Here is a 14,721-nt window from a genome sequence, read left to right as displayed (position 1 = left end):
CGTGCTAAAACCAAGCTTTCTAGAATTGTGTTTTTGGACCAGATTTGTAAGGTGCCTTCGAGGTGTATTGCGCTGCAATTCCTAAAAGCAGACGGGGGAGGCTGTTTTGCGCCATCATTACCCAACGGAACTCCACAACACAAGGAAGTTCGGGTCGTCCCTATTTATTCCCTAGCCCAGTTCCCCTTGTGTCCTATTTCAATAACCAAACTTTGCCTGTGCGGCTTTCCTGTGCATGGAGACGTGAAGAAATGCTGCCACAGACACCCACATCGCAACACGCGGGTCCTACTGCTAAATAAGTGGGACGAAGGCAGGGTCTGAGCGCGCACGGGTCTGCACGTCTTGGAATTTCAGGCGCAGGCGCTCGGCCAGAAAAAAAGCCGGCGACTCCTGCGAAGAGCTGACGCCGCGCGGACGGGGCTGCAGCGCAACCCCGCATGAAGCAACCGAGGCTCTGGCGTCGCCGCGGCCAGTTCCGTTCCAAGCCCCAAGAGCAAGTGAGGAAAGGCCCGCGGGGGAAGGGATACACCGAAGTCCGCCGCTCTCCAACGCCCTTCCCCCGGCGGGCCCGTTCCTCCGCGCTCCTCTCCGGGGCCACGGGCAAACCCTTTTCTCCGCCTCGCCCACGCCAGGAGGATGGAGCTGCCGCGCGAGGGGGCAGCGGGCGGAGCGCTCCGAGCCGGCACCAGCAACCAGCTCGCCCGCTCCTCGGCCAGCAGCGTGACAGCCCAGCCAGGCGGGGAGGCGGCGCTTGGGTCCCCAAGGCGCGGAGCGGGTTGGCAGGGGCGAAGGAGCGGAGGAGGAGCGAACGGCGAGCTGGGAGGGCGGCCAGCCTTTGCGCGGCTCGGGCTGCCTGGCTGGGACGGAGGCGGCGGGAGGGAGCGGCGCGGCTGCGGCAGTGGCGGTGGCGGCGAAGAGCGGGTGGGTTCTGCGGACTCGCCTCCTTTCCCTGCCTCGCTCGGGAAGCGCGCGGACCAAGCTCCGGAGAGGTGGCCGCCGAAGGTGAGGGGGTGCTCCGGGTGTCTGGGCGGCCTAGCGAGGGCGACGCCAAGGGGGGCCCGCCCCGCCGGTTCGGGACGCGGCACGGCGGCGGGGCGATATCCTGTGCGGCGCAGCGAGGCCTCCTGCAAGCCCGGGGGTGGGAGGAGGCGCGCGAGGCCGCGGGCTTAGCTGCTGGCTGGCCGCCGCCTTCTCCCCGCGACGGGCTCAGGGCTGCAAGCGCGGCGCGTGGAGAGCAGCTTCCCATTCCTGCCTCTCCCCACCCGCGCTGCGAGCTTTGCTGAGTTCGGGAGCCGCTGCAGCGCTGGGGCCCAACCTGCACGGAGGCCCCGTGCAGCCCCGGGCCCTGCGGGCGCGGAGGCAGTTCGGTAGGAAATACGCTTAGGCGTTTAGCGACCGTCACAATGGTTGCGTACATAGTAGCTCGTAACCCCAGGCACGCGGGACTGCCGGAGATTGCGGGCAGAAGGCGCTGGTAGCGGAGGGGGGCGGGGGAGGATATTGCAGGAATGCCCACATTCAACACGTTCTTTTCCTGACCGTCGAAGATGATGGTGCTGGCTGCAGCCAGGTTTGCCGTGAATTGCAACACGGGTAGGTGAAGTCTTGAAAGGCTGTCCAGTCCCATAAAATACCTGAGCGCCTCGGCTTTGTAGCTCTGTAGTTCAAGATCGGCATTAATTGCCCTTGTAACATTCTCTGCCTCTTGCCCGTGCTTTTCATCCAACGCATCCTGTCTAGGCTCGAGTGGCGAGGAGACTCATTGCTAGCTTATTAAGTTTTATTTCTTCTAAGCAATCCAGAAGTGAATGAGGCTTTTTCCTTGCCTAGAAACAGCGTGCAAGGGCTGTAAATCCAGATGCTAGACTACTGAATGCTAAATAAAGCTTGTTACTAAAATCGCATACAAATATAACCTTCACATTTTGGGGGTGGTGGAAAAGATTTGATGCTGCTATGTACAGTTGAGGTGCCATGTGTTGAATGAATAGCTGTGATGTTTTGGGGGGCTTGTGTAAATTTCAGTGAAGAAATGTACAGCAGTGAGCTGTTAAGAGAACTTCTTGTTCTGCTGAGAAGACTGCTTTGTGTTTTGATGTTTATTGGTGGCATTTGGAAAGAATAGCTCTTATTAAAAGCCTTGTGACTTTCTTGAAAATCAGAGTGTCTGGTTCTGAAAGGACAAATGAGTGGTTGAAGGATTTGAGTGCATGGGAGGGAGAGAAATGGTGGGTTTTTTAATGCCAAATTCTTCTTTCCAACCATTGGAATAGCTGTTTGTGCAAATTGTATCTGACAACTGTGAGACTAGAAGTTATGATATCAGTTCTGTCCAAAAATCTTAGGAAAGCAAGCGGCCTCTCACAGTTTTGGCTGTTAGGAGAACTTTGGCTCTATGTCTATGGCATATCTTGTGAGGACTGTTTGTGGAATAAAATATTTATAAGCTAAGTTGGAAAAAACTAAAAATTAGAAAGGTGATTTCAACCTTATCTAGGAATTAATTGTCTGTTAATCCAGATTGCTAGGATTCATGGTAGGGTTAGGGTACCCTAACCCTAACCCAACACCAATAGCAAGACAATTATCTTGTGACATTTTTTTTTAAAAAATTCACTGGAATGAAATGTAAGCAGTTCATGATTATTGTATTGTTTTACTGTAGAAGTAATTAAAATTTAGTTCTGAATCCAATACATGTTGATGTAAATGAAAGTAGATTGACTTGAGTAGGAGTCATGTTTAACTATTTTAGAATTGGGATGATAGTTGTCCAGAGATATCTTTAGCATCTATATATCTATAAAGATATCCAGAGATATCTTTAGCATATTATTTATCATTCTTTTACATTTCAATTAACTATTCACTTCCTTATGCACACGTTCATTGTGTTGATACTATCTTTTTTCTTCTGGTTGCTGATTTTTCATTATAACTTTCCTGTTTGCAGTTACCTTCTAAGCAACTGCAGACTCAGGAAACCTCTGGAAGCTATGTTAGATTACATTATGACCACAGTCATATGAAAAGGTTGTAGGATGGGTGCGACAATTGAAAATGCAAATGGATTTTTTTTTGCTATCTAGATGGCAAATGCAAAGTGTTGTATAATGAATTTAAAAACAAATATTTAAGCAAAGTCAAGTACTTTAACATAGTTTGTGTTACTGAACTGTTATTTACTAAATTGTTTACAAATTCATAATCTGAGGAGCCCTGATGTAACTACTTGGGATATCCATAATATTAAAAACAAAACAAAATAGTTTGAATGTATATATAATAAATAAGTTAATAACATCTCCCTGGTGTGAGTAGTGGTTCTTACAACACAATCTTGTGCATATTTCAGAAATAAATAGGACTAAGTTCACTGGGATTTATAACCAGGTAAACAGAATAAGATTGCAACCTTAATCTGGTGGTGTTCTCTTGACTTCAGTTTCATTCTGGTATTTTTTGCATAACTGATAGTATAAAACAGATCTTTGCAGAGATGCAACTGGATGACCCCCATTACTTCTTAGGATCAAACCGTGTTAACTGCAGAGAGATAAAGTGTGAGCGATATACATTTAATGGGGGTTCTGTTTGACGATTCTAAATCCATAATGTTATGTGTCTTATCTGGCACTCACGTATATGAACAAGCTGTATAAAGACTTCCATAATTAATCAGTTCTAGACAGTTTATGTAATCATAGCTACAGGCAATGGCTTAGTTTTGGATTAAATAGGACAGTCTGTGTACCTTCTTTCAAAAACTTCTGATTTTGTTTTCTAAATATAAGGTCATGCAAATTCACTTAGGCAGAGTACTTCAGCATATCTCTAGAAGCAGAACATTGATACTCAGACTCTTGCTCAAGAATGTAATTGGACTTGTCACGAGAAAGTCACTTTCTTCTCTGATGACTGCAGACAAGAGAGGGCTGTAAAGCTGATAACTGGCCAGTACTGCTAGCTGTGCTAAAGACAAGCCTATAGGAGTAAGGCATAACAACCAGAGAGGAATTGGGCAAGATAACTACTTGGCCCTTTTACTAACCTCTATGGGCAAATAGCAGAAAGGGAAATGGGTCTTTTGTAGTAGGGAACATACTAAAATTTACCATGGGTGATTGATTGTAAGGAAGTACAGCACCTAAAAAAGTAAAATACATTATTTTTCCATGTTATATATCATAAATCCTGATGGGTAAGGGCGTTTTTGCTGAACTTTGCTTATGTTATAATAATCTCTTTTACATTTTAATATGTGGGAGCTGAACTGTATCGTACTATAGTGCAGCAGGGGACGAAAACTGAGCAAGTAATCAGATGAGAACACTATTTGACCATCAGAATACTTATGGCAACAAAAATAAACCAAGAATTCTTCCTGACACTCTTATTGAACTTAACACTATTTCTCAACAAGATAATAAATATTTCAAAGCATTTGGAATATTTGGGCAAGTGTTAATTTTCTGGTACATAGTGTACGCATATTAAGTTGAATGTTGGCAGTGTTCCAGCGTCTCAAGGCAAGGTGTATTTAAGAATATCTTCTTGTTTGTTGCAGGAGATAGGAAGGAAAACTGTGTACTTAAAATGACTTCAGAACAATTTAATACTTAAGCATTCTCCCCTCTTGTGTCCAATTTTTGTTGTGTAGTGTGGAAGTTCTAAAATAAGCAGTGGCATGATAAACCTTCCAAATTAATGTGAAGTTCCTTGGTGTTCTGTGTTAAGATACATGACTTTAATCATGAATCCTAAATCACTGAAGAATCCAAGAACCTGACTTTAATATAAAATGATTATAACAGGGTAAGGATATAATATGTGTGTATGCACACATGTGTGTAAAGTTAAAAAGACAATCTCTGAGATTTCAGTAGTGCTTTGGTCTCAGTGTTTCTGTGTATGTTGTTGCTTCCCTGTTCTTTTGGTACACAGTTTGTCCCTATGCTTAAGTCTCTAAACAAAATACTCTTGACTCAGGCAGCATCTGGAAGTGGGTAGAAGTAACTTATCTTAATTTTTTTTTAATCGGTTCACTCGTGTCTGATTCTTGGAGACTGCCTGGACAAGTCCCTGCAGATTTCTTGGCAAGTTTTTTCAGAAGTGGTTTGCCATTGCCTGCTTCCTGGCTGAGAGAGAGTGACTCGCCCAAGATAACCCAGCTTGCTTTGTGCCTAAGGCGGGACTAGAATTTAAGGCCTCCCGGTTTCTAGCCTGATGCCTTAACCTCTACACCATACTGGCTCTTCAGTTTATCTTAATGAATCCTAATTCTTTTGGTTGGAAAGCATAGAAAAATAATGGAAAAGTACTATTGAAGAGAAAATATGCAATGTACAGTATATGGATAATTAATTACTGGCGACTTCTTTAGATTGAGAAAGTCAACTTTGCAGTAAGGTATGGAAAAGAATGAGAGGAGGAAGAGAATAGGCACATTTAAGAAAGATAATTTGCTATACAAGGTAACGCTTGTTTTGGTAGGTCCTGTTTCTCTTGGTTTTCTGCAACAGTCTTTTGAGTTGTGTTAAGTAGATGGTGGTTGGTTCCAAAGTACTCTGATATTTTGTATTCATAGGATTTTTTTCTAGATTTAACAACTTGGAGAGCTGGGGTGATATAGTGGTTAAGGCATTGAACTAGAACCCAGTTCTAGTTCATCTTCAGGCTCTGGATAATCTTCGGGAACTTTGGGCCATTGACTTTTTCCCAGCTGAAACTGCTTTGAAGAAAATTGAAGGAGAAAGTGCTATGTATGCTGCCTTGAGCTACTAGATAAAAGGCAGAATTTAAAAAGAAAATAAAAATAAATAGCATATAAGTACTGTCCCCAAATGGTGAATGCAGTAATTTTGGGTTTTACAAAAAGTTTGATGATAAGTGGCAATATGGGAAAGTTGACTAATAATGATTGCCCATTCTTCCCAAATCTGTTCATTTCACTGGAGCTGCAGGTTGATCATAATATGAAATTTTAATCTCTTATAAAATATATCTCATAGGAAGGAATTGCAGTTGCAAATCACATGCTCTTGAGATAACGAGAACTGAAAACTATTCTGATTGACCTGTGGATTATAACTTAATGTTAATTTCCCCATCTGCATGAATGATCAATGCAGATTCATAAAAGATAATATCTACCTTGAGTCAAGCTCAACTCCAGGGATTTTATAGATGCCTCCAAGTAGATGTCTTGATAACATTCCACTGCAACCTTTTGGAATGTTTTTTTTTAACCTCCCAATCTAGTGTAGCACTCTCTGAAGTTCCCCCATCCCAGGCCTGATCCTGCTTAGCTTCTAAGCCAGGTAAGATCAGCCAGGTGCTGCCACCTGCTGGGACACAGAACAGGTACTTGAAACTATAGAAACATTTACACGGAACATTAATTATGCTGCCTTGCAGAAATGTATCTCCAGAGTTTGCTTGCTGGTGTCACTGTTCCATCTGTATCATCGCTGTTGCTTATGAGTCAGTGATAACCGATTATCGATTTTCACAGTGTACCTTAATAAAAGTGTCAAAAGCAGTGTTGGGCTTTGCAATATTCAGATACCTGTAAACCATTTGTGATACTATGAATGAAATGGCCATAGGCCTTTTCTCCATTAAAAATAATTTGGTTTTGTTTTTAAGTTTGTTTGCCTATGACATGCTGATTAAATTTTTCATGTGTGTTTGGTCACACTATTTGTATGAGAATGAAGCTTCCATGACTTCCTTTATTTGTCTTTCCTGGCTTTATTTACTTTTTTCTCCAATGTAACAGTTTCTGATTTGAACTTTTATTTTTGCTTGCTGCAGTACAAGTGAAATAATACATTTTTATAAGAAACCCATTGTTTAGAAATGATTTGTGTGTGTCTGTGCTTGCACATATGTATGCATTTTTTAAACTTACATTTGGTTGATAACTTTTTTCATTATTCCATAATCAAACCAGTGAGTTTTAAAAGATTCACCCCCAAACTTTCCAAATACTGTTTCTTTGTAGGTATGGATAGTTATCTCTGTGTGCATATGATGGTGTGGATGTATGGGTGGGTGGCTGAGTGGGTAGGTGGATGGATAGATATATAGCAAATGAAAATTAAAAAATGAAGATAGGGAGGAACATGGCTTCATCTAAGGAAGGACAGGTTGTATGGGAACCATGCTGCTTCTCAAAAGATCCATCCCAGAGCAATAGGACATACTTGTTTGGAAGGATGCCAAATGTTAAATCTGTTATCCTGATCCAGAAAAGAAAAAAAAACTCTATCATTTTATTGGTTTTGCTCACTTGTCTGTAGCTTTGGGGAAAATAGATTATCAGAGAAAAAATACTGAATGATAGGAATATAGCAGATGTTTAAGGTAAAGGCCTAGCAATAGTAGTGAACGTATATTGCAATATTTTCATGGTTAGAGTGCGATAAAAATATGAAAGCTATTCAATATGATAAAATGCAAAAGATTATCTCACTGTGTATTGTTCTTGCATGTATAGGCAAAAGGAGAAATGTTGGCTTTGTTAATTTGATGCTCAAATAATGGTGACCAATTAAGGTATGAATTACTGTAGTCATATTGTATTGATTAAGAGTAAGAATAGATAATAGATAATAATTTTGCGTTTGTTGTTTGACATTGCCCAATTCTGGGTGGAGAGGCTGCCTGCATTTAGAGAATTGTTGGCATTGACTATTTCGTGGCTTAAGAGAAAAACATTTTTTTCTGATTCCCTGAAGAAGACACAAAGTAGGTACCATTTTGTCCCTATTGACTTAAAGTGCTGCCTGCACCGCCTTGTGTCAGCACAAAAGAACACCATCATAAAATATGTTGTCTTCATCGTCAGTCCTTGTCCTGCCTCTGTAGCCATTGCCTGCTGAATTTCATTGCCCAAATCTGCAGATGTACCTAATGTTATAAGCAGATTGGTTGGTTTCCTCCTCTGGTTTCATTGCCATTTCTCTTTAACACCTCACCAACCAGTGGAAAACATCCACCAATCAGAATGAATGAGGTGGAGCTGGCATTGTTTTATAATTCTGCAATTTCACAAGTTATTGTCTTCTCTAGGCTATGTTTAAAATTATATAAAATGAAGAAACAATTGGGAAGAGGGTTCCTCATTATAAATATGTACTTAACAAAAATTTAAAAATTGATTGAGCAGTGCCAAACATATTTTAATTTTTTGTGTGCTTTATTCCACAATGTATTAGTAGACAGGTGTACAGAAAATCCAAAACTAAATTACCAAAGGAGAGGGAGTCAACACAAAAGAAAATATGTATTTGTTAACCTGTTTTAGGAAGTTGAATCAACCAAAGGAGGTGGAAGTGGGTAAAAGAAGAAACTTACCTAGAATTTCAGCACTGAAAAATTACTCAAAGAATTCTAGGGCTCCATGCTGGTTTCAGAATGGCTGAGAACTGCATCTGATTTTTTTTGAATCAGAAATGTAAATGCAGACATAAGTAGAAGAAGAGAGAGAACCAGGCTATAGGTGGCTCAAGTCCTCAGTCTCTTAAGTTGCATTTCAGTAGGTCAGCTGGATTCCATGGATAGAAAACCAGCAAGTTGCCAGGCCAGGGTGGAGAGTCCACCTGCCAAAGGAGAGAGCCTGAACTCGTGGGATGGACATTCCCGTTCCCCACGCCCACTACCCTAAAAAGTTACGTAAGTAAAGGACAGAGGTCTAATCATGCATCACCAAGCTTGAGCGTATATGTAAGTCACTGGAGAGTATATTAGTTATTTATTTAAATGTATTGGCCATCCATCTCCAGTGGACTCTGGGTGGTGAAATCCATCTACACACACACACACACACACACACACACACAGAGTGAAAATGTCAAAATAACAAAGGAAATTTAGCTGAAGGACACAATATCCTCACTAACTGAGCAGTGTCAAAATATTCTAATTTGGAGAGCATCATCAGAGACAGGCACAAAGACACAAGGGTTGAAATAGCCTCAGAGAGAAGGGAGACAGGCCCTGTCCTGATTGTGCAACTAGCAAAGCTCTCTGCAACTAAATAACTGAAACTAACCAGTTGCTTGTCCCTTATTTCAGTGGGGAAAGTAATTGAAACTGACAAATACAGTACGGAAAACTGGCAAATAATCTGGCAAAACTCAATTCAACATTTCCCATTATTTTAGGATATTGAGGGAGAGTAGTGGGCTGCATCTAAACGTAAAGGTTCCTCACTGATGCTATTTAAACGTTGTCCAAGTATGCCCTCTCTTCTCCAGATAGAAGGGTAGAGGCCTGTGCTCCTCTATCACTTTGGAAGCCCAGAGAATAGTTGATTTCAAAAATTGAGTGTGTGAGGTAAAGGGTGGGTGACAGATGAAAACCCAAATAAGCTCTAACATTTTGGGAGATAAATGGCTGCACAAAGACTGACTGGTGTCCATAGCTCCAAACTTGTGCAAAATACATTTCCTGCCATAGCTGCAGTAGATCACCTAACCTTGCCTACCAATGGTCAGCAGAAGGTTATAGATTTTACATAGCTTGAAACTGGTGGGAAAGTATTAGATTCAGGGTAGCTGAGAACTACTTTTATTCCAGTATGCAAAGTGATGAGATATGGCTGTTTAAATCATGGCTGCAGATAAGATGAAGCCACCATTGTATAATCATGGGGGAAGATTAGGGTTTTCTGGTTGAGAAATAAGTGGACAGCCTGTGGTTCTTAGTCCACATTGACATCTTTGTGAATACTCTCCAACAGCTCAGCTTCATTGCCACTAACACTGCCCAGAGGATCTGTTAGCTTGTGGGAAAATTGGGAATGAGAAGCTGCATGTTTGAACCACTGTGACTATAAAAGACAGACCCCAATCATCTGGTTTGTTTGGCTTCATTCTTGTTGCTTTAAAGGTCCTTCTCTAGCTGCATATTGTCTGTGAGATTTCTACCTAAGTCCTAGCCTAGGAAATGAACTTGGCTATGTAAAATCAGGAGGTCAGTGATGTGCTGCTGAGTTCTGGTCAGAGAAGCTGATTGGCCATATCATTATGCTGCTGCTATAAGCTGCATGAAGGGGAGGACCAAAGGCTCTGTAGTTTGAGAGGAGAGTTGCATTGAATAGATACAATAGTAGCTTGGGCATTAAGAGATAATCTTAGGTGCTCAGATTAGGGTGCCTTCCTAGTTATGATTTCATTCATTTTTGCTCATAGGATAGCTTGAGGTTTGTCCAGACTAGATGGTACACCAGAGGATGTAGGGTGTTGATACACAGTGGAACAAGGAAAAGTAGAAAAGACAGGTTAGCTTGGGGATGTTTGGTTTTGTAGCATATTTGCTACTCAATTATCTATTTATTAAAATGATTTAAAACAGCCTGTCATCAAGGGAGATGTCAGCAGACACACATTAGCATTCAAAGCAGCAGAGAGAATTTCTGTCGTCTCTGGTTTAAAATCTAAAGGTTCCTTTTCTGATTTAATTGACCCTCTGGAGTTTTTGTATGCAAACTTTAAAAAAAAAATCAGAATTTTATCCTCCGTTTTGATCCATGGTGATGCTTTATTTTTGTAAAAGTTATTTTGAACAAAAGCTGCCAATCTGTAGCCATCCAAGTATTGTTATATTCCATTTCCCATCAGCCCTATCCTGCATATCCATGAGTCAGAAATGTTAAGATTTATAGTGTATGAGCATGTTGGAGGACCATCAGTAATGCTTGAATAATTGCACTGATATTGTGTCTCAATGTTTTTTCTCCATAGGTAAAGCATGTGTGCAGAACTCCACAACAAAAGTTTTAAGACAATTGAACATTATGGCAAATCCATCAGAAGGAGGTTCAGCAAAAAGTAATATTCATCCCACCTCGAAAACTCTGCCAATAAGTGCCAAACAGATCTGAAAAAGAGTTAACTAGGAATCTTAATCACAATTTCTCCTGATCTAAATATAAAGAAGCAAAAATAATATCAACGTACAACCACAGGCTGTGGTACCTTTTTCATATTTGAGTTACAGTCCTCATAACTCATATATTGCCGTTTAAAACTCCTTTAATTGTATATACAATAAATCCAAATAGCACTGGGTTGCTGTTCATTAAAATAACTGTGCTAAAAAAATTGCCAAAATGAGTGCAGAAGGATACCAGTACAAAGCTTTATATGATTACAAAAAAGAACGAGAAGAAGACATTGATTTACATTTGGGAGATATTTTAACTGTGAATAAAGGTACTTTAGTTGCTCTTGGATTCAGTGATGGAGAAGAAGGAAAACCCGAGGAAATTGGTTGGTTGAATGGCTGTAATGAAATGACTGGGGAAAGGGGGGACTTCCCAGGAACTTATGTAGAGTATATTGGAAGGAAAAAAATTTCTCCCCCTACTCCAAAGCCTCGTCCAGTTCGGCCGTTACCTATGGCACCAAGTCCTGCAAGAGTTGGGACAGACAGTGATCAGCCAGGTGAGTGTTTTGTTGTTACTGTTGTTATTAGCCAAACAAACTGAATACCAGATGGTATTACCTTGCTTATTTTCCCTCAGGAAATTTCGATTCTTTGGCACTTCATTCATTCTGTGGAATATTAACACTGCAGGTGGGAAGTCACAGAAATTAGCTTAAATGTTGCATAGGGTGTTAAACAATGGAAATAAATGGAAATGTAAAAGACACAAGCTAATTGGTAACAAATGTAGAGACTAGAAATTATTTCACACTGTCTTCACATTTCTTTTAAGGTTGACTTTAAGCAAACATCTATTAAAAATGGGGAAGTATTTACCACTGTCTTCTAAAAGTGTTCCTCAGAACATGGCAGGATTTCAGCAAGGATTTCCTATCAGTGCTGAAAGTGCTCTGTCAGATGCAAATGTGGGAGGAAAAGGAAGCTGGGTATCGTAAGGTGCATAGTCCGTCTGCAAAGACGGCAGGCCTGAGCAGTGTCCTGAGTGCCAAACCTTGGAAAAACCAAAAAGTCCTGTAGAACACATAGGGTTTCTGACAGACAAGTACACTGTTACTCTAATGTATGGGGAGGAGGAAATTCTGACAAATTTAACTGCTACTTCTATATTTATTTAAAATCATGGATTTATTGTACTACAAAAATGTAAAAGGTTTGGAATATAACGTTTGTAGTCAGAATATGTGCATATTGGTCTCTGTTCAAAATCTTTTAATAACTTGACTAATAATTATACTGGGGTAATTAAAGTTCAAAACTTGAAGCCAAATTATGTGGGTGGCTTTGTGTATTACCAATTAAAAGATCATAAGAAACTTAACATTTAAATAGAGTTAACCAATTGCAGTATATGCCAGCAGTGCCCAATTTGAAGTCAGTGGCAATATACTTACATAAGTGGTTATTATCTTTTCTCCTCTTACTCTTCCACCATCCCTCTGCTATAGTTAAATAAAACATCCTGTCCAAAGTGATCTTGGTCCAATATATGAACAGATTCCTGTAATGGAATTTCCCTTCCTTTTCTTCTCCTTAACACCGTGTGTCCCCAGATTTGTTCCAGAAAGTTTCCCAGTAGTGTTTGGGGAAAAGGATGCCTAGAAATGGACTCTCCATTGAGTCTCTGTGTTGTATGTGAAGTATTACACTGGGCAGCAGGCAGACTCTTCCCAAACTAAAAGATCATACGGCATGCACAGATCGGGAGTTCTCTCTACAGTGACAAATTTTATTAGTGTTCTAGAAAGAAAAAGTTATTCAGATCATTGAACATAAATATAAGCCTTTCTTAAGCAAGACTGTCACTTTAAATAAAAAGTCTGGAGAGGTGCACTTAAGCATACTGTTATCATATGTGGGAATTATTTCTCCATTGCTGCAACTCCATGGATGAAGTCCATGGCTCCTTCCCAGCCTGATTATTGCTTGGCTGCAGTATGACTGCAGAATGTCATATATATGATTAGGTCCTATCTTCTAAAATGGAAGCCATGAATGATTGATTAGAAACCAGGCTTCAAAAATGTGATAGTAATAACAAAAATGACTACTATGGCTATATGTAGAAATCGCAATTATTTCCTGATCTAATACTGATACAATAGACATGCAGATAATTAAACTTCTGTGCCAGCATGCTTGCAACATATCTTAAAGAAAGCTTAGAACTTCTGTTATGTGTGCTGAGATGTTAACACTAGCGTGTGATCATTGCATTTGGAGCTTAAGTTATTAAACATGGTAAAAATAGAATTCCCAGAGGATAAAATGGTTAATTGTTTATGCAGTCCAGATGGATGTGGGCAGCACACCAGCAGGAATCTTCCCAGAGTAATAAACTGTTGCTCTGCACTTTAAATATAAGGAGTGTCTGGCGTAAGATTCGCTTGACTGTATTTGGTCAAGTTTATATTTTCTGGACTTCACAGTTTCAAACTGCTGTGTGCCAGTATGTGGTGAAGAGTCTGAAAAAGTGTTTTCTTACTTTGCTGTTTGGAATCAGATTGAAAATGGAAAGCCATTTGTGTGGTTTACAAAGTAAATCTCTGTTGTGGTTTCTCTCAGATACATTAGCTATGGTACATTTTCTACAAAGTTTTTCTAAAACATACAAGGTTTTCCATAAACAAGCTTATGTTTTTGCTTATGTTAATCAAACTAAGCAGCTTGACACTTCGTTCAGTTGTCTTGGTTAATCAGACAATTGTTTCGTTTTTAGGAGTGCTTACAATATTTTTCAAGTACAACTGATTGGAACTCATCTCCCATGTTTGGAAGGCTGATGCTTCAATTAAGCTTTACTCTCAGTTGGGATCATTTTAATACACAAAGCTGGCAAAGTAATGCTGTTAAGAACAATTTATTCTCTTTTCCTACAGCACAGAAATTCCAAGCAGTAGTGTAACTTTAACATAGAACTAAGTTTCAGAGGGGCAACTGTTTGTTTTGCTGCAGCAAACAGAGTTGTGGCAACTTTAAAATCTTAACAAATTGGTAAGTGACTTACCATTGCCAATATGTGCTATAACATTATTCTGCTTTATACTTTTTGCATTTCATCTTCTTCTAGTCTCAGAGTTTACAGTTCCCTTGATTGTACTGCTTTTTGTTCTGTTCATATTTTAAAAAAAGAATCCTAAAATGTGCGTGAATGTTGTGGCTTCAAACACCCAGAACATTTCATCCAGTGATGCTGATACAGGAAGTAATCAAACTATTTACTCAGCTCGCATGATTTCTGTTCTTGGACACTATGAAGAAGTAGTCAGCAGAAAGTGGCAATGACCACTGCTAAACCTCACTAAATAAAATTCTACCACGTCATAATTTATGTTAAAATTTTAGATCTTTAGGTTTTGTGTGTGCTCTTGCTGTTTTGGGAACTCTTAGGAGGTTGGAAAAGAATATACATCTCCTCACTCCAGTATTTGTATGCCCGATATCTGTGTTTGCTTATTCCCCTGTAGCCACATGATCACGTATGGCAAAAGTTGGCAAAAGCAAATGGTTAAGAAGCCGCTTCAGTGCCTTTTGAGTATAATTATATAGAAGCCATGAGATTTTAATGCACGCTGGACATGCTTCCCAGGGAAGCAGTTTTAGGGGAAGTTGCACATTCGGTGTCAGTGAGACTTTTCAAAAATGAGAAAAAGATTTTCAAAGTAACCTTTTTTTTTTTTTTTAAGAGAAATGCATTTTGTTAGTATTGTTTAATTTGTTGATAAAATCTACAAAGCTGGGAAACACAGTATTATATAATATTCT

At 40.2% G+C, this 14,721-nt stretch overlaps 1 protein-coding gene across 1 annotated transcript in view; it reads left to right on the top strand.

Annotated features, from left to right (window-relative positions):
• The first annotated feature begins 920 nt into the window (after positions 1 to 920).
• PIK3R1 (phosphoinositide-3-kinase regulatory subunit 1) overlaps positions 921 to 14,721 on the top strand; it is a 69,029-nt gene continuing 55,228 nt past the window's right edge. Inside the window, exons 1-2 of the mRNA XM_063295581.1 lie at positions 921 to 1,005; positions 10,755 to 11,456. Of these exons, the coding sequence (XP_063151651.1) occupies positions 11,123 to 11,456 (334 nt within the window). The 5' untranslated portion in view covers positions 921 to 1,005; positions 10,755 to 11,122. The remainder of the gene's footprint in view (positions 1,006 to 10,754; positions 11,457 to 14,721) is intronic.

Source organism: Candoia aspera, chromosome 2 (genome assembly GCF_035149785.1).
Source record: "Candoia aspera isolate rCanAsp1 chromosome 2, rCanAsp1.hap2, whole genome shotgun sequence".
Classification (NCBI taxonomy): Eukaryota; Metazoa; Chordata; class Lepidosauria; order Squamata; family Boidae; genus Candoia; species Candoia aspera.
Note: the sequence above shows the minus strand (reverse complement) of the source record. Positions and strands in the feature narration are given on the sequence as shown.